This window comes from Pseudonaja textilis, chromosome 2, assembly GCF_049901715.1.
Source record: "Pseudonaja textilis isolate UNSWEBS1 chromosome 2, rPseTex1.2, whole genome shotgun sequence".
Lineage (NCBI taxonomy): Eukaryota > Metazoa > Chordata > Lepidosauria > Squamata > Elapidae > Pseudonaja > Pseudonaja textilis.
In genome coordinates this window covers 56,893,332-56,916,063 of record NC_141991.1, presented here as the reverse complement: position 1 = coordinate 56,916,063, position 22,732 = coordinate 56,893,332, and the positions used below count along the sequence as shown (strand labels likewise).

The window sequence follows — 22,732 nt, the reverse complement described above, 5'->3', positions numbered from 1 at the left end:
GTTAATTCATAACTTTGCTTTCCAAACATTTCATTCAGAACTATTTCACTGAAAGTTAATTTAAAGAAATCCAGAAGCTTCTAAAGCTGTAAGAATTATCTCTGTTGAGTAATTACTTATTACTTAAATTACTTAATTACTTAAAACTCATGAGTTTTGTGTTGTGCTTATTTAAAGCTGAAAAGTTTTCAGTGAGAAATAGTTTAGCTGAAATAAATAAATCTAAATATGTCCTACAATTAATCACCTGAGTTCCTGATACTTACCTCATTTATCAGAGTGCTTTAGAATGTGTTGAAACTTTCTATATTGCTGCAGATATTGCTGCTAATTCATTGACCTTGTTTCCTGCTATACACCTTTCCTTTCCTTTGATGCTCCTCAGTTCTGGTCTGAAAAGGCCACTTGGAAGTTTCCTCATGAGGACTTCATTTTTCTGTATTTAATCCAAGCGCAGGACCTCAGGGACAAAGCAAATTACCGAAGAGTTTACACAATAAAAGGCACTCCCAAGTGGATTATTATGATACGGTATTTCTGATTGCAGTTTTTAGCTTGTTTGTTGTGACTACAGTTATCTCCTTAACCTGGTCATAGTGCTGTATGTATTGCCAAGTGCTGTGGGGGAGGGGGGGAGTCACCAAGGTGTAAGCATCCTGTATTATTTTTTTCTAAGATGTTGCCTTAAATAGTTCATCTTCACTCAGACTTGTGAGATATTCAAATTTATCTGTTTCCAGCTGATAAGAGCTTTAATATCGGCTTCATGCTCTGCCAACTATTGTACTAGAAGTCTATGGAGATTCTCAGGACATGGTTGTCCCAAAGTGCTTTTTTCAAGAGGCAACTTTTTCTTTGAAGACATTAAATCCTTCCATTCCCCACCATCCAGTCAGAGCTGAAGAAGCTTCTTGGATGAGACGTGAAATGCCTTTGAAGAAAAACCAGAAAGTCCAGTTGCCTCCTGAAAAAAAGCATCCTGAGATTGTATTAGAAGGCAGGTAGAACTAAAATACTCTGTGCTGCCCAATTACGGCCTTGTGCACAAACACAATACGATCTATTGTGTTCATCTTTTATTATATTTCAGGCAGCTCATTTCATTTGTTTTCACACAGAAAAATATCCTGGACACGTAGCTCCTTATTACATGCAAGCTCTCCTTTCAGATCATTCAGATGGCACTTCCTTGCATGTTGATGAATTCTGCCATATTAAAATTAGATGCAGGCTGACATCTTTCAAAAAAAAAAAAATCATTTTCCAGACTCCTGCCATTTAGCTTTGATTGGGAACAACGTTCGACATAGTTTTAAACAATAGCATTATTTTATTTAGTCTTTCGGCCATTCTCATCTGTTTCTGGGTCCATATAGTTTACTATGAACAATAGTAAACTATATCCATACATGACAAATACTTTGAAATTGATATTTTCTGTATGGTGCTGTTGATAGATCACTTTAGTTTTGCTTGGGTTTTGTTCTTGTTTTTATGTTAGTCCTTGACCAAACTATTGAATCTTTGAGTACTCTCAAAGTTATATTCAGATGTTCTAAAATCAAAAGAAGGAATGCTTCCCCCAGTTATAGTCCTCCTGGCCCACAATCTTGTCTTATTGACAAACAGAATCTGAAACACATTTATCTTGTGCCTCTTAAGATACTAACACAAGTGCTGAATAAAATAGAGCTGTGAAATTAATATAATTTTCTCCTATTAAAAAGAGAGGCTGGAGGTACTTGTGAGATCTCATAATGCAGCTGAGCGGGGTCTGGAAAGCATATAATTAGCGGATTGACACATCACACTATCCACGCTTGTTAGCTTTAAGATGGCCTATCAAATCAAAAATAAACCAGTCTCTAAAGGTATAATTATGCGCTTCTCCCTTGATTCCCTTTTAGAAGCTTGTTTTTGGATGTCCAGCTGCAGAAGTGAAACGATGGTTCTGGTCTTGAAGTTCAAAATTGGAGGAATTAGCATTCGTTTTTCATTTATGGAAATCTGGGCATTTAAAAATTCTTTCCAGACACGAACATCTAGATGGAAGCTGGATTTAACATGATTGTGTTTTGCTATGGTTGAATCCCAGTTTCCAGGGTAGTTGTTTTGGAGAAGTTCTTTCCAGTTTGATGAGAGGGTCTAAAATTACTATCTTTTCCCAGACATAACATTGCATCAGCCTTAATGTGTCACAGTATGGCCATGGGTTCTTTGGCTGCTGGATGTGTTTTTAACTAAGAACAACTGCTTCACAATGACAGAGATGGTAAAGACGTCTATGGTTTTTTTTTAACGAAGTACTACTTACAGCAATTAGGAACTTCCACTTACAAGTATGTCGCTTTCTCCCGGCCTCTTTCTCAGGGCTATTCAGTTAACAAATTCTTGTTCCATTGCTAAGCTACCAGCTTCCCCACCATTTTTCTAGTCATGCGCTGGTCACAGCCACACCCGGTTTAGGGAAGGGGAGAAAGTCCCGATATGTCACATGACGCTGCCATGATGCTGCAAGTTTGACACACCTGCTCTAGTCCATTTTCCAAGTGAGAGATAGGAGGGGAATTGGTTGTACTGCTGTGGAAAGTACTCAGCATGTCTTTTCTGCTTAGATCTTTGGCAGCTGGTCTCTGCATAAACCTTGTGTGAGGCACCTCCCTCTGGGCCTTCTTCCCAGCCTTTCCTGGTCTGACGTACTTCAAAAACTCCAAGCATCTGTCTGCCATGTTGGAGGTAGTTTGTCTTCCTATCTGAGATTTTGCTTCTCTTCTGCCAGGGGAAACCTCCCATTGTCATCTTCACCTTCTAGCACCAGGTAATTGCAACCACACAGACTCTATGGTATGATTATCATGCTTCTTTCCAAAACTAGCAGTCTCCAAGTGGCATGTTTTGCAACATTTGCTAAAACGGGGCTATCAGGTCTCTTTCACAGGTTAGACAGGTAGAATGACCCCAGCAACTGAAGTGGTAGATTCCCTCCCACCTCCCGCAAACAAGGCTTGACTGATAGAAATGTTGTCTACATCCAGACTTAACTGGCTATCAACCAAGTCGGCTCATCAGCCTTCCTTTCTGTGCTCCAAGGCCCTATCAGAGCTTCTTCTCCAGTTCTACTTCTGCTGAATCATACCAGCTTCCAAATCAGGTCACTAAAATCCATATGCAACATGATACTGAACTTTGAACAAACATGACATTCAAAATAATTTTTCTTTTCTTACCACACTGAACCTTTGGCTCTGTTTATTGCGCTGGTTTATGTAGCAGAGATGTTGATATTATATTCACAATGGCACAATTGTAATGTTAGGGAGTCACTGGTCAATGATTTCTTGGATTCTGCCGCTGCATAATTAAAGTGAATTCTTAAGGTAAATCATATCCTCCAGTTTCACTGAAAACTGCACAACGTGAGAAAGCTCAAACTTTGAATGATCTTTATATATAGTCAAATGGATCTCTGCTGTGGAATGTCTTCTTAGAAATACTATTGTCTAAGATAATGTTAACTTAAAATACTGACACTCACTACTGCAAGGGAAAAAAAAAGGGTGGTTCAGTTGATTTTCCCCCCCCTAACCCTCAAGGAATGAAAATGGTTGCAAGTTTTTAAAAAGGAGAGGAATGTTGGTGGAGTGCAGAGTGGGAATCATGGGTAGATCATTCAATATCTTCAGATATAGTTGAAAGGAGTGACACTAATAACAACTTGCCTCCAGAAGTTGTAAATGCTCCAACACTAGAAACTTTTAAGAAGATATTGGACAACCATTTGTCTGAAATGGTATAGGATTTTCTGTGTGAGCAGGGGGTTGGACTAGAAGACCTCCAAGGTCCTTTCCAACTCCAGGCATCCACAGCCAAGCTGTCGTAATGCTTGTGCTAAATTAGAATAATTCTATTCTGTTCTATTCTATTTTCTATTCTATTCTATTAATTTAGCACTAGCATTATGACAGCTTGGTTGTGGATGCCTGGAGCTGTAGTAATACCATCAGACTTGAAACAGATAACTTGCAGAGTAGTCGCCAGTTGCCTCTTGAAAAAGCACCTTTGGGACAACTTGCAGAATAAAATATCCTGGTGACTTCCTGGAAGCATCAATATTGTTTTCTTGGCAACAACTCAGAAGTGGTTTGTCGTTGCCTTTTCCTGTATTTTTTCTTTAAAAACTTCCTTGCCTAATCTTTAGTCCTAAAAGTGCCTCATGACTTCCCCCAAATATTAATCCAGTCTAATACTGCTTAATTTTTCAGTATCAGTCAAAAATTGTTAAGCGGTATTGTTCAACTACAGTATGTAATTCCTACAATAAATTACAGCCATACAAAATAGATTCTGAAAATTAATATTATAGGGCATATTTCCTCACATTGAGACTAAATATATATCAGAAGACTGATGAAAAATGTTGGTTACTGATTTTAGGATTAAAATAAACTTTTGATTATTAAGCTGTGCATTTCTCATTTAACGTGGATGCTAAAATTCTGGGATTGTTATTACTGTGATACATAAGACATTCTTCCAGAGTAAAGCTACTACAGCACATTTAATATCATTGTATATGGTATTTGATATACAGAATCCAAATCCCATTTAAATTAAGGATTAAAAATTTCCTGTGAAGAATAGAAACGAACTGCAATTCTCTAAAAGGATGGAAACCAGAAAACCCAGGATGTTAACTGTAATTTCTAGTCACATTAAAAAAAATATATATATTCCGAATTTATTTCTTTTCCCATTTCTTTCATAGTAAACAATAGATTACAAATACTTATTATCTTGGTCTTCTAGCCTTTCATTTACAGTGTTTAGATATTTATTCAGAAATAAGCACAAATTATTTCGGTTTTACCCACTGGTATATCGTATAGAATTTCAGATATGAAAATGTATTTTCAAAAACATGAGCATTTTTTTGTAATTGGACCAGTGTAATGCTCATTAAAATGTCGTTGATTAAAAAAGATCTCTACTAATTCATAAAGCATTACCAACTTTTAAGGAAATGAGATTCATTAAGTTTTACTTGGGGATTTAATGAGAATAATATTCCTGGAGTTCACCTACCTCTAACCCCAACTGTAAATAACTCTTCAGGCACAAAGATTAAAGTTTATAGATATAATTTTAAATATAATCTTTGGGAACATATATTTCATTATGAGAATTTATTCAATACAAAAGTAATATATTGCTTGGGTTGTGATACTTTCTGGTAATTAATATTTGAAATGTTTTATGCATTACACTGTAAATTTTAAAAAGCACATTGAATCAAATTTCAATAGGAACCTTTTCTGGAAAGTAAACAAATACATTATTGAAAGACGATTATCTGCAATCCATTTCCTGGTCACTGATTTCAGGCTCCAAAGGATATAGTTCATCCAGTGCAAGTTCTGAAAGAACAAACATAGAATGTCTAAGATTTTTTAAAAAAATATTTATTCAACACTGCCATTGTCTAAATGTAAAAGTATTTTAATACAAAGTCAAATTCCTGTCCATCATGCAGAGTAATAACTGAAGGGTTAGTAAAGCTGAGGTAGGCAACTTGGTGATCTCAAGATGTTGGAAGTACCACTCCCTCAATTCTTTGCAATTGGCATGCAGGCTAGCTTGATGGGAACCTAACAGGCTGCATACTCCCTCCTGATTATATATACTTGTGAAAAAGATTGGGCCAAAAAATGTGCATCTTTGCACACTGAAAATACTAGTGCACCAAAAACACATTTCATCATTTATAAGTTGCAGAGACAATGCTGTATTCAATCTGTAACACTTTTATTTACAAAGTGAAGATATGAGAATCATTTCCAAAAACTAATTCCTAATAGGCTTAGCCATTATTCAAATGATAGGAAAATGTATAGCTTAGCAGAAGAGCATATATTGCTTATAAAAAGTAGGCTCCAAGTTCAGTCCATAGCAGTCTAAGCCCCAAGAGACATACAGTCAGCCTCAAGATAACACTAAATTAGATCAAAAGCAGGCAACATATGATGATTTAGGGATTGCATTCGACACTTTTGAAGACAGAGGTTTGTAGTGTGTGTCACGAAGATACAAAATGGAGTGGATCCAGGAGTTTCTACTCAGGAAATTAATAAACCTGACATATGTGAATAATGGAACAGGATTTAAAGGTAACATGTCGGAAACACACTTTTGCCACTGTAGGCAAGGAAAAGTTGAATGAAGTAGCTAATAAAAAGAGGACATAATGTTTTGAATAGGTACAAATACGGTTTGAAAGTGTAAGTTCCTTCTCCAAGAAAGAACAGTTGAGTTTTCTCTATAAAGTCAACAAAAGTAGTTTTCCTAAGACAGAAAAAAAAAAGAGTTATTCTCCCACCCACCCACCCCAAAAAACAAAAAAAAGCCTTATAAAATAGCTGGTGTAATCTTGGAAACAAAGATTGGTGGGATACAAAATCTAACTCAAGAACAAAGGTAAATTTTACAACAACAGAGACCTGGGAATTAAACTATTCCATTAAAAAAATCCTCTAATTCATGAGAATAACTAAAAAAGACCTACTAATCTTGTTTACTTTTTTTAAAAAAAGACTGAAGTTATGAATATCATCTTGTTGTCTGGATCTCTATGATGTTCAATAAAATCTGCTTGTTTTAGAAACCCTTAACAGGATTCTCATTAATATGCTCTCATCTATTTCCTTTACTACCAATGAAAATAAGGATCTATTCTGCAAAGAAGTTCCACAGAGCCGAGGTGGGCCTCGGCAGTGAGAAGGACACAATTGTTCTTAGGTTAAAAACACCACTGAGGGAAGAGTTTGACTCAAAAGATTTTAAAAAAAATACCTGAACCTTAAGATTGCAATAGAAAGTTTGGGAAAGTTGCTTTTTAATTATAGCAAGCTTGCTTAAGACTTGGGCCTATGGCATTTTACAATTTTCACTTCAAAATGGGAGGAAACAATGTCACCCATTTTCAGCAATTGGCACTTGAGGCCTAGAGAAAAGGGCTACAATTAAAAAGAGTTTAAGAATGCCATTCCCGAGCTGAATCATTCAATCATCTTATTTGGAAGAAGGCAAACAAACCTCTGTGTCTTCAAACAGGGAACGCATACAACTGAGCAATACTCTATAAGAGGGACTTTTATCAGCCACAAATTAAAGGTATTTCCTTCAAAATAGATACAAATCAGTATTAACAAGTAATGGTTTGACACATGAACCTTTAGGATAGTCTTTAAACTATTCCCATTGCTTTGGAGGCCAGTGCACACTTCTGAAATTGCAATAGAATGTGAGAATGATCCTGAGGAACAAGAAGGGAGTCTTCCTAGGTAACGATCAGGCAAGGGTGGTGGGCGGGGGAGTCCCCAGTGGCTTCATAGTCAAGGAAGGAAACTTAGGAAGGTCCCGCCCTAATGCATCAGGAAGTTAAAAGTGTCTGTAGGGGGCGTGCATAAGCGCACCAACGTGCCTACCGTCCCTGTCCCCTATTGTTTATTTTTTTTATTTTTCTTATATGTATCCATGTATTCATAACTATGCTTTTACTTACACCTATTATCTTGTAAGCAATTGACAAATATATATATATATATATATATATATATATATATATATATATATATATATATATATATATATATAAAATATCTACTTTCAGACTTGCAACGTTCTGTTTGGGTAGCTATACAATAAGGCAGAATTTCCTCATCTGGTCGCATTTCCTGCCTGGTTTAATATAGCCTTACAATAAAGTAGAATTAGCTCATCTGGTTGTGTTTCCTGTCTTGTTTTACACGGGAGAATTGCAAGAATTTATAGAGGATGTTGTGGGTGCACTCCCAAAATGGCTGCCAAGGTCACAAAGCATGAGGCAACAAGCAAAATGTCCCTCTTACCAAGAAAGCATTCTTGAAAATGAAGATGGTGTCAAACTTCCCATCTATATTTTGAAAAAGAGGGCAGAGTGCCAGGAGAGTGCTAAACAGTAAGATCATCTAAGCAAAGCTGGCTGGGGAATTCTGGGAGTTGAAGTCCTCCAGGCTTAAAGTTGCCAAGGTTGGACACCCCTGATCTAATGGCTCAATCACAGTGGTGCCAGAACTTTTTAAAAAGCCACAAGCATACCAGTAGGAAACAAAATGTGTTCCACAGGAATTCAGGAAAAATAAAAGTTCGATGAAACATCCTTTATCATTCTTCGTCTTTACCCTGCTTCATAATATCCCATTCAATATTTGAAGTACTAGTCCTGGGAAGAAATGTGGCCTTGAAAAGTGTTTCTGCTAATTTGATGCCTGTCACTCTTGACAGGAGCTGATTAATTAAAAGCAGCTCTTATACAAATCTGTGAATCAATGAAAAATAAAGCATAATGTATGCTCACAGCATGGCAAACCATGCAGTTACAAACTGTAGAAGCAGCAATGACAACGGGCCCAAATTAGCACAGGTTTCGTTTACGTAGTTCTGCATCTGTTGCCTTTCTATGCTATATTATGACAGAAAAAATGAATGATGTTAGAATGCATTTGCATGCACTTGCAAGTGGCAGATCACTGTCTACGTCAATAGTCATATGTTTAAGGCAAAAGGTCTCACCTTCACAAGCTTTTAAATGCCGCCCTTTTCTCAGGACCGCTGTAACCCCAGACAAGACACCATCATATTGGTGGAGCACTTCCAGGCAGTGTTCATGAAAAAGTTTATCTTTCTGGGAGAGACCATGCAGAAGCAAAACAGCATCCCGCAAAAACTGTACAATTTGCTTTTCATGTCCATTGAACACGATTCCTTCCATTTTTCTGATCAAAAGCCATTGCCTATGTAACATTATTATCAGAGCTTTCACTACCTGCAAGAAAACAGAGTACAGTTCTGTTAGAGATTGGCACAGAGTGTACTGTTACATTTATAATTGCTCTCTTTTGGGAATAGTACCATTGTAATCTGGACATATGAGATTCTTATGAAGAGGACCAAGGTTTGGAGTTCACCAGGTATACTTAAGCAATATACCCTGACTGTAAGACTGAGCAGGTAACACAAGAATCCAGTTGATTTTTCAGGTGAGAAAAAAGCATATAGTATTAAACTATGACCATAAATGTAATTTTTAATGGCTTACCTCAGAAGTGCACTGACAATCTGTTCCCACAAGTAAAACAGAAGATCTACAACACTGCATACACTTGGTCAGAAAACGAACAGTCTAAGAAAAATTAACACGAAAATATTTTTTTAAATGTAATTTTAAAAGATAAAACATGCAGTATCAAAATAAAGGAAAACTCTGCATCTCTCTGGTCCCAAACATACTTAACAAATATACTTGAAATATAGCGAAAAAGGAGGGAGGGAGGACTTTCAAGTTAATGTCCCAAGCATCAGGTTTTTAAGCTCAGTTTCATCCCTCGTGCTAGCATAACTAATATATTTTGATTACATTTCTCTATTACATAAACTTGGTTCCAGCCACGTTCAGAAAAAAAAGTCAAGGCTGCATCATACCCAGTCCTTTAACTTCATCCCACCCCCAAAAGCTGAACTATAGCTCAGATAGCTTTGGAGACTTAGAAACTGATACAAATGCATGGTTTTCAGTTGGAAAGCAGGATAAAGATAAGCTTATATTTTTATAACATGATTACTCAAAAGCTCAGATCCTGCATTTAATTTCTCCTGTTCAAAGAAATGCCATGTTTTTACCTTTAAACATGCAATATACTTTTACCTCTTGTTCCAACTGCAGCCAAAGCCTTTCAGATGCTAATTTATCAGGGCGTGATGTGATATACATGTACAATGCCAAAAGCAGGCAGGTTTCTGTGAAAATAATTAAATATAACATGTCAACATTATCATTCATGTGACTGCAATGTCTTAAAAACTGTAACGCTCTTTTGAATACAGTGTGCTCCCCATTTTCTATATGACAAAAATTAAATCCCATGGTTTCAAAGTGGATGCTCAGACAGGACAGGTGTTTCCCTCAGAAGAGGGAAACATTAAAATAATACATTCAAAAGGGAGCCCTCTTGGTGTTTGGAAACAACTTCCTTAATCCTTACCATTGGCAGCGATGCCTGAGGATTAGGCTGCCTACTCCTAACATAGAGCACTTTTGAGATAAGCATTTCGGCCATGATTCCCATAATTTCATCTAGCTGACTGTATCTGTCTCATCTTCTTCCTCATTCCACTTGAATGTGCCATTTGTTCAAAAATAATATCCCAGTATTCTATGAAATACCCAGGAGCTGGGTATTTCATAGACTGATAAATACCACAGAGACCCAAATTTTTAAGAAGTGTCAAAAGATTTTAAAATGAACAGGGAAATACAGAAATCTTCAAGCAAACAATACCCAAGCTTTGGAACCATGTTTTAAAATGCCCTTGCTTGCCTTATGAATTCAGTGTTTTGCTAATGGAGTAGGACGGCGAAGGTGTTCTCTTTCTTACCCGAACGTGAACAGAACCGAGCAGCCAGAACCTGATGCTCAGCAAGCAAACTTAACATCCTAACAGTGAGAAGGACAGCAAACAAGGGAGTTTCTGAAGATATGCAGCGAAGCAGGATCTGGGACTGGCTATCAAACAAGCACTGAAAGCTTTATAGAAAAACAGAAGAAAATGCCATTTAGAGTCTGCTCCATATGAATCAACTGCTGAAAAAAATCAATCAAAATTATCCATGCAGAGAACAGAACAGGAAATAAAGGACTTCAAGTCCAAAGATGCTACATAAAGAGATGCAGGTCACATACCATACCTGTTTTAAAACAGCTGTTTTTTTTTTCCTGGGCTCACACAAGGTGCTTCAGCCTGGATGCGCTGTCAGCATAACTTTGCTCCAAATATTTCACAATTAATGCTTACAGAACAGCGTGAGTGTCCTCCAGATGTGTTGGCTTTGATTTTCCAAGTTTTCAGCAATGGATAGCACTAGCTGCCAATTTGTAAAGTTGAAGCCACACATCTGGAGGATTCCAGATTGGGAAAGGCTGTTTTAGAACTCTGAACAAAACAATCAACCTGCTTATTTTTTATAAAATGAGCTACGCCATGTAAGAATGCCATGAAACAAATGTATTTAAACAGAAATGTGGGTATAAATTCAAGCTGTACTTTTACCTTATTAATAAGTCAACTGTTGACTTTTCAGCTAATTTCACCAAAACCTTGAGGCACTGATTTGCGATATGGCACCTCTGGCATCCTGCTGATGTTACACACAAGCTTAAGATTTGTAGTAGCTTTTTAAACAAAGGATGCTGGCATTTGTCCAAACTGGCAACCTCTAATTCTGGGAGGGTTTCCTGAAGATTAGTTGTATCCCGTTTACCGCAAGCCAGAGTCTCATTCTTCTCAGAAACATCTATAGCATCTGGATTACAATTTGCTTTCATATCACGGGACAGAAGTGTATTAATAACTTCCCAGCTATAAAACACCAAATAGTAAAGAACGCCCAGTGACACGAGTGCATGCTCTTCAAGAGTGGATAAAGCTTCCTCTACACTTGAAGCTGCACCTGAAGATGTCCTAGAGGAGCAAGCAGACTGATTTCCAGCAGAAATGCTTCCAGTCTTCGTCACTGACAAGAGGGCTTGGTTATATGCACCAATATGAAGCTCCAGGAGGGGGAGAAGATGTACTGCTCCAGGAATTTTAAAGCACTTAAGGTGGGGCACGTCTCTCTTGTTTTGTTGTCCTTCCTGTGAGCCTCCATCTACAGCAATCAAATTCAATCCAGTTAAGGCAAGTTTTTGAACAGTTCTCAATGAAGTCTCACCTCCCTGAGAGCTTTCAATCTTGTTACTGAATTTTTGTGTAGGTCCTCTAAGAAAACAAGAAGGGGGGAAATAAGTACCATTTGTGATGGTCTGTGCATCTTCTGAAACTAGAACACATATTATGCTATAGGCAAATGGGCTCAAGGACATTACTGCCACTTTTTGCAAAGGGAATTAAGAACATACTGTTAATAAGGAGAGTCTGTCTTAATTTAATGTTCTTTCTCAGACAGAAATTGTAATGTAAATTAGTCTCCACCTAACCATTATGCTTGTCGCTGCCTATGGTAGAAGGAAAGAGAATATGTGTCTTTAATTTGTAAGATACATTAAGGATACAATTATACCTTCCATTAACATTAACTAGGATTAGGATTTCTTACAATTCATCTGGAAAAGCAGGTCTAGTAAATACGTTATGGTTAGCATCAATAGGGCAAAGATATAAAATATATAAAATGTTATGCCACTAGTGGCGCAGTTTAATCAGCAGGGAGATCAAAAATGAATTGATATTTTTTAAATAAAAAACCCCTCAGAGTTACTTTGAGTAATTAAATCCCTCAACTTCTGTACCTGACTACTATGCTAGAATAAAATTCTACCAGGCAGAAAAAAATTAACATTCTTCGTAGAGCAAGATCAGGCTTACTTCCTAGATTCACCCAATCAAATTATCTAAAAACAATGGGATAAAGTATACCCGCCTCCATCTGAGAAAATTCGGTCCCAAAATATCCACCCATCTGTTTCGGTGATCTGATTTCTTCCTGTTTCAGAAAATGTGAAAATGGCAAACCTACACACTGAAAGAAGCAGACTGTGTAGCAGATCCAGACCAAGCTTCAGGGTTGCTGCTAAGAAGGTTGTAGATTCCTAATGGGGATCCTGGGACAAGTGGCTGCTTCATCAGTGCACTTAGCAAAAGCGAACCTACAATAGATAAATACAAGGCTGAAGACACACACTGAAGCAAGATACATAGTGTGTTTAACAGCTGAACAATAATATATTTTGCTTAATTTTACCTTGGCACATTGTTACTTGGTATTACACGAGAACCATTGCTGCTACGTCTTATGCAAGAAATGCTGATGAAAATCCTGACTTCAAGTAATAAGTAAACATAATAATTATATATTTAATAGCTTTATTTAAATTCTTATAGCAAAATAATGCTTCCCTCCCCAACGTATGCCCAAGTTAATGGATTTTCTTCTTTTGCATTTTACAATGATTTTCACTATCCTATGAGTGAAGAAATACCACATGCTTTAAAGTTGTGCCATAGGGTTTGGTGCGTATGAGAATAAATACATTTAGCTTGCATTCAGAAGAGAACACAGTGCCTATAAAAAGCAGATTCAGACATTGTCCACATCTATTTTCTGGCTGTTAGGTGAAACATTTACAAGGTGCCAAGTGAAAAATCCTAGCTGTTGAAAAAGTTCAATAAAAATAATTTAAAAAAAGAAAGAAAAATCCTAGTTTAGCATTACCTCACAGAACATAAGCAAGAATATTATATTGAGAGAGGAAAAAACCTCAGTTAGTTAATTTTAATAACGATTTTTGGAAAAATGCTAAAGTTATAGCAACAATACTTCTCTAATTCATGAATGTAATCAGAGCCATTTAGTTCCAACTGAACTAAAATTTTAAAGTTATTAAAAAAACACCTTCCCCCCTCAATTTTTTTCAATTTCTGATTTCATCCTTTAGAAGACTTGATTAGAGATTAGTCAACCAAATATTTATTAACCAACCCTAATGGATGATTATGCCAAGGTATATCCTAAAACCTACATGTATGGTAACCAGGAAACCTTGAACAACTTCGTTCAAAATGTACATCAATAGAAATATGTTAACATAGTCAGATGCTAACATTAAGCTAAAACTGTTAACATTTAAAGTTAAGGTGACTTGATTTTTCTTATTTTTTTATATACTTTAATTTATAACTCAAGGTGGTAAGCAGAAATCATTCTAGGAAAGAATGCATTCAAGAATCTAGAATATGAAAGTAAAGAATTTGTATAGGTTTCCACTTCCAGTGAGTTTGGAAATTTATCATTTCTGCAGCAGAACAAAAATACAATAATACATTTATTAGTAAATGAAAGGGTGATTTGCAGACCCACCATGATTTTTTTTTACTTTATTTGCCTAAACCCCCTCTCCCATAGTTGAAATCAATATCAAAATAGCCTATGATTTTAATTCATGCACGTTTCTAATCAGGGGTGGGATGCGACCGGTGTAACTACCGGTTCAGTGATTTATGATTTGCGCTCGCATGCACGCTTTGTGCGCATGGGCGCCTGACCAACGCTGTGCACGTGCGTGAAACATCGTGAGCTGTGCTGCCCAACTGATAAGCACTGCGCGCATGTGCACAGCATTCGAAAAAGCACTATTCTCCTGCTTTTTCAACCGCAGCTGTGCTGTGCAAAGCAGCTGAGGTTGAAAAAGCAGGAAATAAAGGACAGGTAAGAGCCCGGGCAGGCGGGCCAAACAGCAGCAGACATAGAACCGGTTCTGTGTCTGCTGCTCTTCAGAGCTACTGGTTCTACAGAGCCGGACAGAACCGGTAGAATCCCACCCGTTTCTAATTCCAATAAATAATCACAAGATCTCTTAGTTGAATTTACCTGGTCTCTGCGGACAGCTGAAAGTTGTTTCTTGCTTCACTGGCTCAGTTTCAAGGGCATTTGTCTTGCTGTCTGGATAGAAAAATTCAATAAACCAAATAGTATTTGTTTTTAGCCTATTCTATGTTGCCCTTCTATCACAATGCAATCAGTTTTTGGGATTGACTTAACTGACACAGGTTTGAAATAGATTTTCAACTTCAGAAAATAAACAGGACAAAACACTGCAACTACTACATTTCAGAACCATATAATGGCCGCAACTAAGAGAATCCAGTTGCATATTCAGTAATGGAATCCCAGAAGCTATCATCAGAGATCATTTTAGAGGAAGGCCAGTATTTGCTTCACAACTTTCCTTAATGCCTATGCAGACTAAGCTTGACCCTATTCACTGAAGTCTAGCAAAGTTATATGCAGTAAAATATCAATTTAATAGACCAACTTGGGAAAGAATGTCTGCTATTCCTAACTGTCCATTAAATCAGAGGGTACATCTGTCTTGCCAAGGGTCCAGCAGTGGCCAGGTAGAAAATTGGTTCTCTGAGGACCCAGAGACAACAAACTTTATTCTTTAACTGTAGTAGGCAAGTAAATCAGAGATTCAAGAAAGCATAACCTCAGCAAGCAGTGGAGATATCCCAAGAGCCTGGGTACCCGTGCTGAGCACTCAAACCTGTACTCAAGAGTTTTAATGGATTTTTAATTAAAATCTAGCTCCAAGACTTCATGATCCTACTTCCATGGTCATGAGACAGCAAGACATAAGAGTTGACTCAGTATGTGTGTGTGGGAGTGGGTGCCTGCGTAGGATGGGAATGAATGTATGATGAACTTTCCAGATAAGGAAAGCTTTGCAGTTGTGTGGAGATCCCTCCCCCACTCCCATTTTTCTTTATTCAGCAAGTAAGAATGAAGAAAAAGCAGGTTCATCCGAGTAAGTTCTAAACTTCTAGAATGTTCTTAATCTGCAGGAGAAATCAAAATATGTCACTAAGCTGTTTGAAATACAATGGTTCCTCGGACTGCTACAATATCATCCACAATGCTGTTGTTACACAAGTTATATCAATTGTACAACGAACCACTATACAATTAACATAAAATGGTGTGAAAACCACAGGACTTTTGTTCCCTGCGTTAGAGTATCAAGCTCCGCACAGCTGGGCAAGAACAAAGGAGCAAGAACTATATAGATTTCAGTGAGATATTACTAATGGTAGTCTTAGCTAAATAGAGAACCTTAGAATTTCCCTATAAGATGAATTTCCCAACCTCATCAGTTAGTTGTAGTAAATTCTCTTTGAATGAATTGAAACATTTATTCTTCTATTTCTTCCTCCGGCTAAATTGTTATTTATAAGTGTAAACTCTTGCTCATTTTCTCTTGGTGGTTTCTGTGTGTTTTCTCCCCCTTGCTTCCTGTTTCTGTCTCTCCCCCTCTCTCTCTCCAATTTCTTTCTAAACATTCTCACAAACCCCCGCCTCCAGAGTACTAAATTAAGATTTACTGTTCTACCCTCACCACCCAAGTCAAATATAGTTCACCAAAAATCTACCTACCATTGTTTTGATGAGGAGCTTGGACATGGGATTGGGTCTTGGAGCAAGATGGTATTGGTAATATCTGAGATCCAAAAGACTCTTCTGTGGGATAACTTTTATTTTCAATATGAGTGCTTCTTTCAATTTTCATAGGGTTAGAGGGACTTTTCTTAGGACTAAAAAGTAAAAAGTCTGAATTAACTGCACAGGGGCATTTCATTTTGAAACTTTAAAGGTCCTCCCCCCCCAAAAAAAATATAGTTAAACATTTATGGTGAATTATATTTCCTAATGAAACAATAACAATTTTAGACATTCACAATGGAGTAAATAAAGGGCAATCTCTTCATTCTGGCATATCCTCCAAGCATAAGAACAACAACCTGTACATTCAAACTCTAAAAATAAATTCTTACGGGTTTATTCTATGTGTTCAATTATCGTTTGTAAAAGAACTGTTCTGCAATTCGTTATATTCAGCTATAAATGGGAGGTAAGAAAATTCTCCAGTAACCAAACTCCTGAAATAAATTTCACCTTATTTTGTACCTGGTATATGAAACAAGGGCCACAGGTTTAATCCTTTCACAATTCAAAATCTTTGTCCTCAATTCATTCATTTCAGCATCCCTGAATTGCAGTTCAGATTGCAGTGACTGTAACTAAAAGAGCAAAGGATTAGACATTTCAAATTCCACTGAGCACAGAAAACACTATGAAACAATCCCGCAAATCTTTCCTCACTTTCACTTATTTTGCTCCATTCAGTCACACCAAAATCAATACTAATAGCTTATTCATAAAAACAGAGAAAAGATAAGTTTTGCCACTCTGAGAAAGTGCTAGTATTCCCAGGTAAATACTACACAGTATTTACAAACATAATAAAAAGCTTGTCTCTTAAAATCATTAATATTTTGTGCTTTCCACATACATGCACAAAAAAGTGCAGAAGCAATTATTATGGCAATTTAGCTAAAATATTGTGGAAATTATTCATTTTCAACGCAATAATGCAGAGTGTTTGTACAATAATCTTGTTTTAAACTCCAAGAGGAACAAGGATGCTTGAAATAAGATGTATGAAAAGCTTCACAAGTATGGCAAGACATCTGGCTTATTTCCATATGTAGAATCCATATGTAAAAACCTTTCCTTACCATTAAAATCCCATACAGGGCAATTAACTTTTTAAAAACTATGAAAAAAAAACAACCAAACACACGTAATCAGCCTGCATTCCTGTGACTGCTGGAAATCTCCCAGAGCACTGTTGGCTTTAGGACATTTCCCTCTGGAGGGGTCTGAGACTGAACAGCAGCGCTGACATCAGAGAAGCAAATCTAACTTTTGAAATCCCCCTTGCAGAGCTTTGGAATACCATTAATGTCATCAAAGCCAAAAGCAGCCAGTCCGGTATGGATGAGAGGCATCCAGAAAGGGACATGGATCCAAATTCCTTCTAGACATGTGATAAGGCTTCCACTTTGGCTGGTAATCAATGCCAGGCCCTAGTGCTTCAGCAGAATAATTTCCCTCCCTTGGTTTCAACTGAAGGGTTGCTTTCAATAAATAAATAAATGAAAAAATAAGATCAGCCAGAGTGGAAACAGAACATCAAACAGTTCATCACTTGCACACATTTTTTTTTTCCAAATGTGCCCTTGATACTCTTGACTTCTGCAAACTGTCTGGAGAAGTCCCTGCGGTTTTCTTGACAAGACTTCAAAGGTGGTTTACCTGTGCCTTCTTCTTAGGGATGAGAGAGGGTGATTGGCTCAAGGCCACCATTCAGGATCACAACAATTCTGCCCTAATGTTTTTAATCCTCTACACTGGTTTTCATTTGTCCTTTTACCATTGGAAAAAACAGTTTGCATGCCATTGCTCATCTGCAAATAGGCTGGTGAGATTATTTTGACTGATTATTTTCAACAAGTATCTATGAATAAGTCATTCCAGAAAGGAAAAAAAGATGTTTCAACAAAGGGCTTCTCAGAGCTCGGATGTTTTAATGCAGTTTATATTTGTCATTTGTTAAATAGTACCTTTCTGGAGAATTCCTTTTCTTTTTCATTTAAACACTGAGCTTTTTCTCTTTCCAGTAATATGTATGATTTCTGCTGATCCTCCACAGTAGATTCCATCTGCTGCATTGAATCCCGCAAAACTTTTATTTCTCCATTTTTAATAAGGATTTCATCCTGCATTTCCTTCAACTGCAAATTCACAATAATTTAAAAATTAATGTAATTAATCTATTTGCAGATGACATGTTATTTTTTTTATTCAAAATCCTAATAGAAAAATGACTTAATTGTGAATTGAATTGTTTTTCCTGCAATAGTAACTTATACATTAGCTCTGATTAATGTATTATACATTAATAAATTCTGACAAAGATATCATATAGCTTCAAGAAATGATCAGATTACATATCAATTCAGATGCATTTGGGTATTTGCAAATAATTATTATAAAAGCTTGAGATTAATTCAAGAAATACAATCATTACTTCTTTAAGCATAAGATTAAAATAGAAAAACAATAATTTTAATTATCAATGTTTAGGTGAGTAACAGCATTAAAAAGATTATTCTTTCTAAAACGTCCCTTTTTCATACAAAGTTATGCTACTTTATTTCATAAATGGCAACCACTTTTTTTCATTTATAAAACTATAACTCTAGACAATAGCCCTGAAATTCATTGGAGTTCTGCTATCCAAATATTAACCAGACCCAATCGTGATTAGCTTTCAAGCCCAGAAACTGTTGAGGCATAAAATCTGGTCTTAATTTCTTCCTTATATTAACAATATTTGTCCTAATAAATTTACTTCCATTTGAATTATTTTAGGCAAAATGAACCAATAAGGATTTTAAAAATCTATTTTACGTCACAGAGATATATAGTATAGTTGTGCATATCATCAAAATTATTTGGACTTTGTATGAGCACATGGCCCCTCTGCTGTTTACATTAAATCAACATGTTTTCTTCAACCACCCATAATTTACACATATGTGTTTGAATATTTGTAAATACACACACACACAATTTTCTTACCTAATTTTCCTTTTTTTAACTATGTAATCTTCCTTTTAAAACTATGCATGGTTCAGTTTCTTCTATGTTTAGGTTACAATTCTATATGCAGTTAGATCAAGAGTAAGTTCCACTGAATGCTGTAAAGCTTTCTTCTGAATAGCATTTCCATTACATGATCAAGAACACCAGAGAAGCTACATCAAAAAGTTTCAAGACTAGAACAATTCCTGGTTACATTCCAAAAAGCATGACGAATTGTATCTCACCTTTTTCATGGCCTCCTTGTATTGTGCTTGGAGTGTTTCAAATTTAAATCTTCCTTTAAGTTTCATTTCTTCCATGCTATTTTCTGTAGATAGACAGACATTAATCAAGTAATGTGATTTTAGCAAAGAGCTACATAGATAAATTTTTAGTCCATTTTTTACTTTTGTTTCTTTTCTTAAGGGTGGAAAAAGGAATGGAAGGCTTACAAACTACTTGCAACTGAATCTTTAAAAAATTCTCCCAAATCCCAGAACTGCTGTTTTAGGTTCAATTTCAGATGTTTTTTCAGGAGAGTTAAAAGGACCTGGAAACAGTTTGTTTCTCAAGAACTTCCTACTCCCATCCCAATCTTATTAACCCTGCAATCGGACTGAAAAAAACGTAATTCCAATCTGATTTGGAATGGGAATCAAAGCAGTTAAATGTTTCCACTATGATCCCCAAAATTAAGCTTGAATAAAAAAATCAGTGCCAAATTCTAGTAATTTTACTATCACAATTCAGCAATATGGTCTCAGAATGGTGAGACTATATCGAAGTTACATATGGCTAATAGCCATTTGTTGCAATTTCTTTCCATATACCTACATATTTGATTCATATCAATCCAGTTTCTTATTGATTTCTGTATTCATTGTGAACATACCAGATGGGTTTGTCTCAGTCGTTAGAGTAATATTCCATTGATCGGGTGTTTTGAACTGATTGGTGCTATTCGGGAAAATGGACAACTGAACATTTGGCTCCGTTTTCAACAAATTTGTTTCTGAAGAAACATCTGGTGCCAGTGCCTGGGAAGCAATAATGTCTATCTCCTTCAAGTCATCTACAGAAAAATCATCATTATCCCCAAATGGATCTTCCGTTTCTTTACACTTGGATGAAACAACACTTTTGTAACGCTTGTTCGGTGGGAAGCCTTCACCATTATTTCCAATATTATTATGGCTCATAGATCTCTGGAGAGGTGAAGTAATTTTTGTCTGATCAACATCATACAATATGGAGCTGTTTCTCTTCTTATTTCCAAAGAAGTTATTCACTGACATTTTCTATTAACATAAGCCTGGCAAATAGAAAAATAAGTAGTTAAGAGTTCAACCAAATGTTAATAATGAAGAAACATAAGAGATCAGCAGAGCAACATAAACAAACTATATTAGGGTCTCATTCACCCATTTCCTTGGATCTGATTACTTGAAAACCAAATGCATGCATCTTTACCACATGCAACCAAAGAAAAACTTCAGGAGGTTTACTGGAAGGCCTAATGATTTGTCCAACCTATAAAAACAATGGAAGAAAAAAAAAGTCAAGAATTTAAACATAATTATATCCAGGCAACAATCCTATTCATGTTTACCTGGGAATAAATCCAACTGAATTCAGGAGAGCTTATTTTGGAATAGATATGCACAGGATTGCACTTTAAGCCATTTGCATTCCAGAGACAAGCTGTAAAAACTGATTACATAAGCGTCTTAGAGGAGTGGTTCCTAAAATAAAGAATTTGGATTTAATAATATGTATTACAATAGTTTAGTGCAGCTTTTCTCAACTGGGGGTTCTGTGAAACCCTAGCACTTCATGAGAAGTTTCTAGATGTTTCATGAGCAATCGTGATTTTAAAAATACTTTTGAACTCTGAGTATAATTTTTATTGGTGGGGGGCGCTTCTCTGAGACTTGAATATTATTCAGAGTAAAAAGTTTGAGAAAGGCTGGTCTAGTAAATAGGCAAGATCCAAAAAGACGTAACTCAATCCTACATATTTTTATTGAGAAACAATTCCACCAAGTTCAATAATATTCGGTGTAAAGTAAGAATGCTTTTAAAAGATGAGCTACAGAAGCATTATTTTCCCAAGTAACGTGTTACTTAATCAGATGCCAATCCCAGGCTTTCTGTTGCTCGATTGTTATGTTGGCTTTAGCCTTCCGGTTATCAAAACTTAACACTTATACTAAAAACTCACCTTGTCATATTTCTTCTACCTTAGGTTTACATCTCTGAAGGTTTTACCAATGTAAATGCCACCCCAAACTACAAAAAAAAAAAAATTGCCTGCAAAATATATTTACAAGTAACTTGATCGTTAAGTTAAGCCCGATTTATCACCTAATTTTCCGGGCTCTTATGCCAGACTGAATCATAAAAGACCCACAGCGGCGAAAACTCGCAGATCCACCAATGGTTATTGGTGTGTTTATCAAGACGGACATCTACCCCTTTTCTTTACTTCATAACTTCGGGTATCGAACTCGGTTTTTCTTATCGCAGAGAAACGAGATAAGGTGGAAGCGGCTTGGAGAGAAAAGAGAGATTACTTCCTCCACTGTCCAAAGGCATTAAAAGCAGGGAGCAAGCAGGAATTTCCCCTCATGCCTCAGAGAAGGCACGCCGAGGGTCATGCTCCCGGCCCCAGCGTGGCGACGGCTTCCGGTTCTTCGCATCCTCTTCGCCCGTGTCCTTCCTTCCTTCCTTCCGTCTCGTCTCGTCTCCTCCTCAGCAATTCCGCAATATGGTTTTAAGAAAGCCAGGCAGCCAAACTCCGTCGAACAGCACTGCTAGGAAAAGAAAGAAAGAGTATGGGAGGGGGGAATAGACCCTCCGAGCTTCCGCCCGAACATGGTGGGTGATATAGCGGCACGCCCCCAACCCCCCCGGCCGACCAATCGGTAGCTGACTTCCCACCAATGGCGCCCTTAAGATCCCTTCGGCTTTTCGGAAAAGTAACGTTACAGAGACACACTACAGAAACGCAGCAGCGGCAAAATAGAAACGGAAGAAAGGGAGGGGGTGGGGGTGTTGGACCGGGGGTTTTGTGTGTGTGTGTGTGTGTGTGTGTGTGATTATTTCCAAACAGGCTGCCTTCCTTATTATTCATGAATTACTTCATCACTTTCTGGCCAGCACGGTAACAATGACAAATCCACCCCTAAGGGTGAATGTCGAAATCCAGGACTTTCCGCCTTTCACAAATCAAGTGAAAAGGAGTAGCCCTCAGAGCCGATGGTTCTCCGGGATCTGAAAAGGGCATTAAAGTGGAAATGCAATTTGATTGGTATGTACGGTCTGTGTTTACATAGAAGCTTCCGATCTAAACTGATATTGCAATACAATCACAGCACAGCACTGCAAAAGATGTACAATTAATGAAGAAAATAAATGATAAACTAGCTGGGGTCAGAAATTCCGAGGGTTTTGGGTTGTTTTATTTTTCATTTTTTCCAATCTGTTAAAAAGAGCAGCACATATTATTTAATTTGCTTTGGCCTTCACTCAATAGGATTGTAAGTAACTACTGTAATGGTCAATTTAAAAGTCAACACTTTTTAAAAATTTGAGAGAACATTCCATACTCAGAGCATGCCTTCAAAAACATACAACCATAAACAGCAAGATTTATCC

General features: G+C 36.9%; 1 protein-coding gene across 10 annotated transcripts; it reads right to left on the bottom strand.

Annotated features, from left to right (window-relative positions):
• Positions 1 to 5,121: 5,121 nt before the first annotated feature.
• Positions 5,122 to 21,752, bottom strand: ATRIP (ATR interacting protein). 10 transcript variants are annotated; one of them, XM_087923975.1, is made up of 16 exons: positions 21,649 to 21,752; positions 21,297 to 21,364; positions 20,685 to 20,817; positions 19,968 to 20,387; positions 19,321 to 19,403; positions 18,052 to 18,222; positions 16,553 to 16,665; positions 16,022 to 16,179; positions 14,459 to 14,530; positions 12,608 to 12,737; positions 11,143 to 11,850; positions 10,471 to 10,619; positions 9,740 to 9,831; positions 9,134 to 9,217; positions 8,608 to 8,860; positions 5,122 to 5,414 (listed from the first exon to the last, which is right to left on the bottom strand). In XM_087923975.1, exons 4-16 carry the CDS (start codon positions 20,368 to 20,370, stop codon positions 5,347 to 5,349), a joined length of 2,484 nt encoding a protein of 827 aa, XP_087780101.1. In that variant the 5' UTR covers positions 20,371 to 20,387; positions 20,685 to 20,817; positions 21,297 to 21,364; positions 21,649 to 21,752; the 3' UTR covers positions 5,122 to 5,346. The 10 variants fall into 10 exon arrangements, with proteins under 10 accessions (XP_087780101.1, XP_026580423.2, XP_087780098.1 ...); XM_026724638.2 differs by having other exon boundaries at positions 21,297 to 21,752; XM_087923972.1 differs by lacking the exon at positions 21,297 to 21,364 and having other exon boundaries at positions 21,440 to 21,752.
• Positions 21,753 to 22,732: the final 980 nt, after the last annotated feature.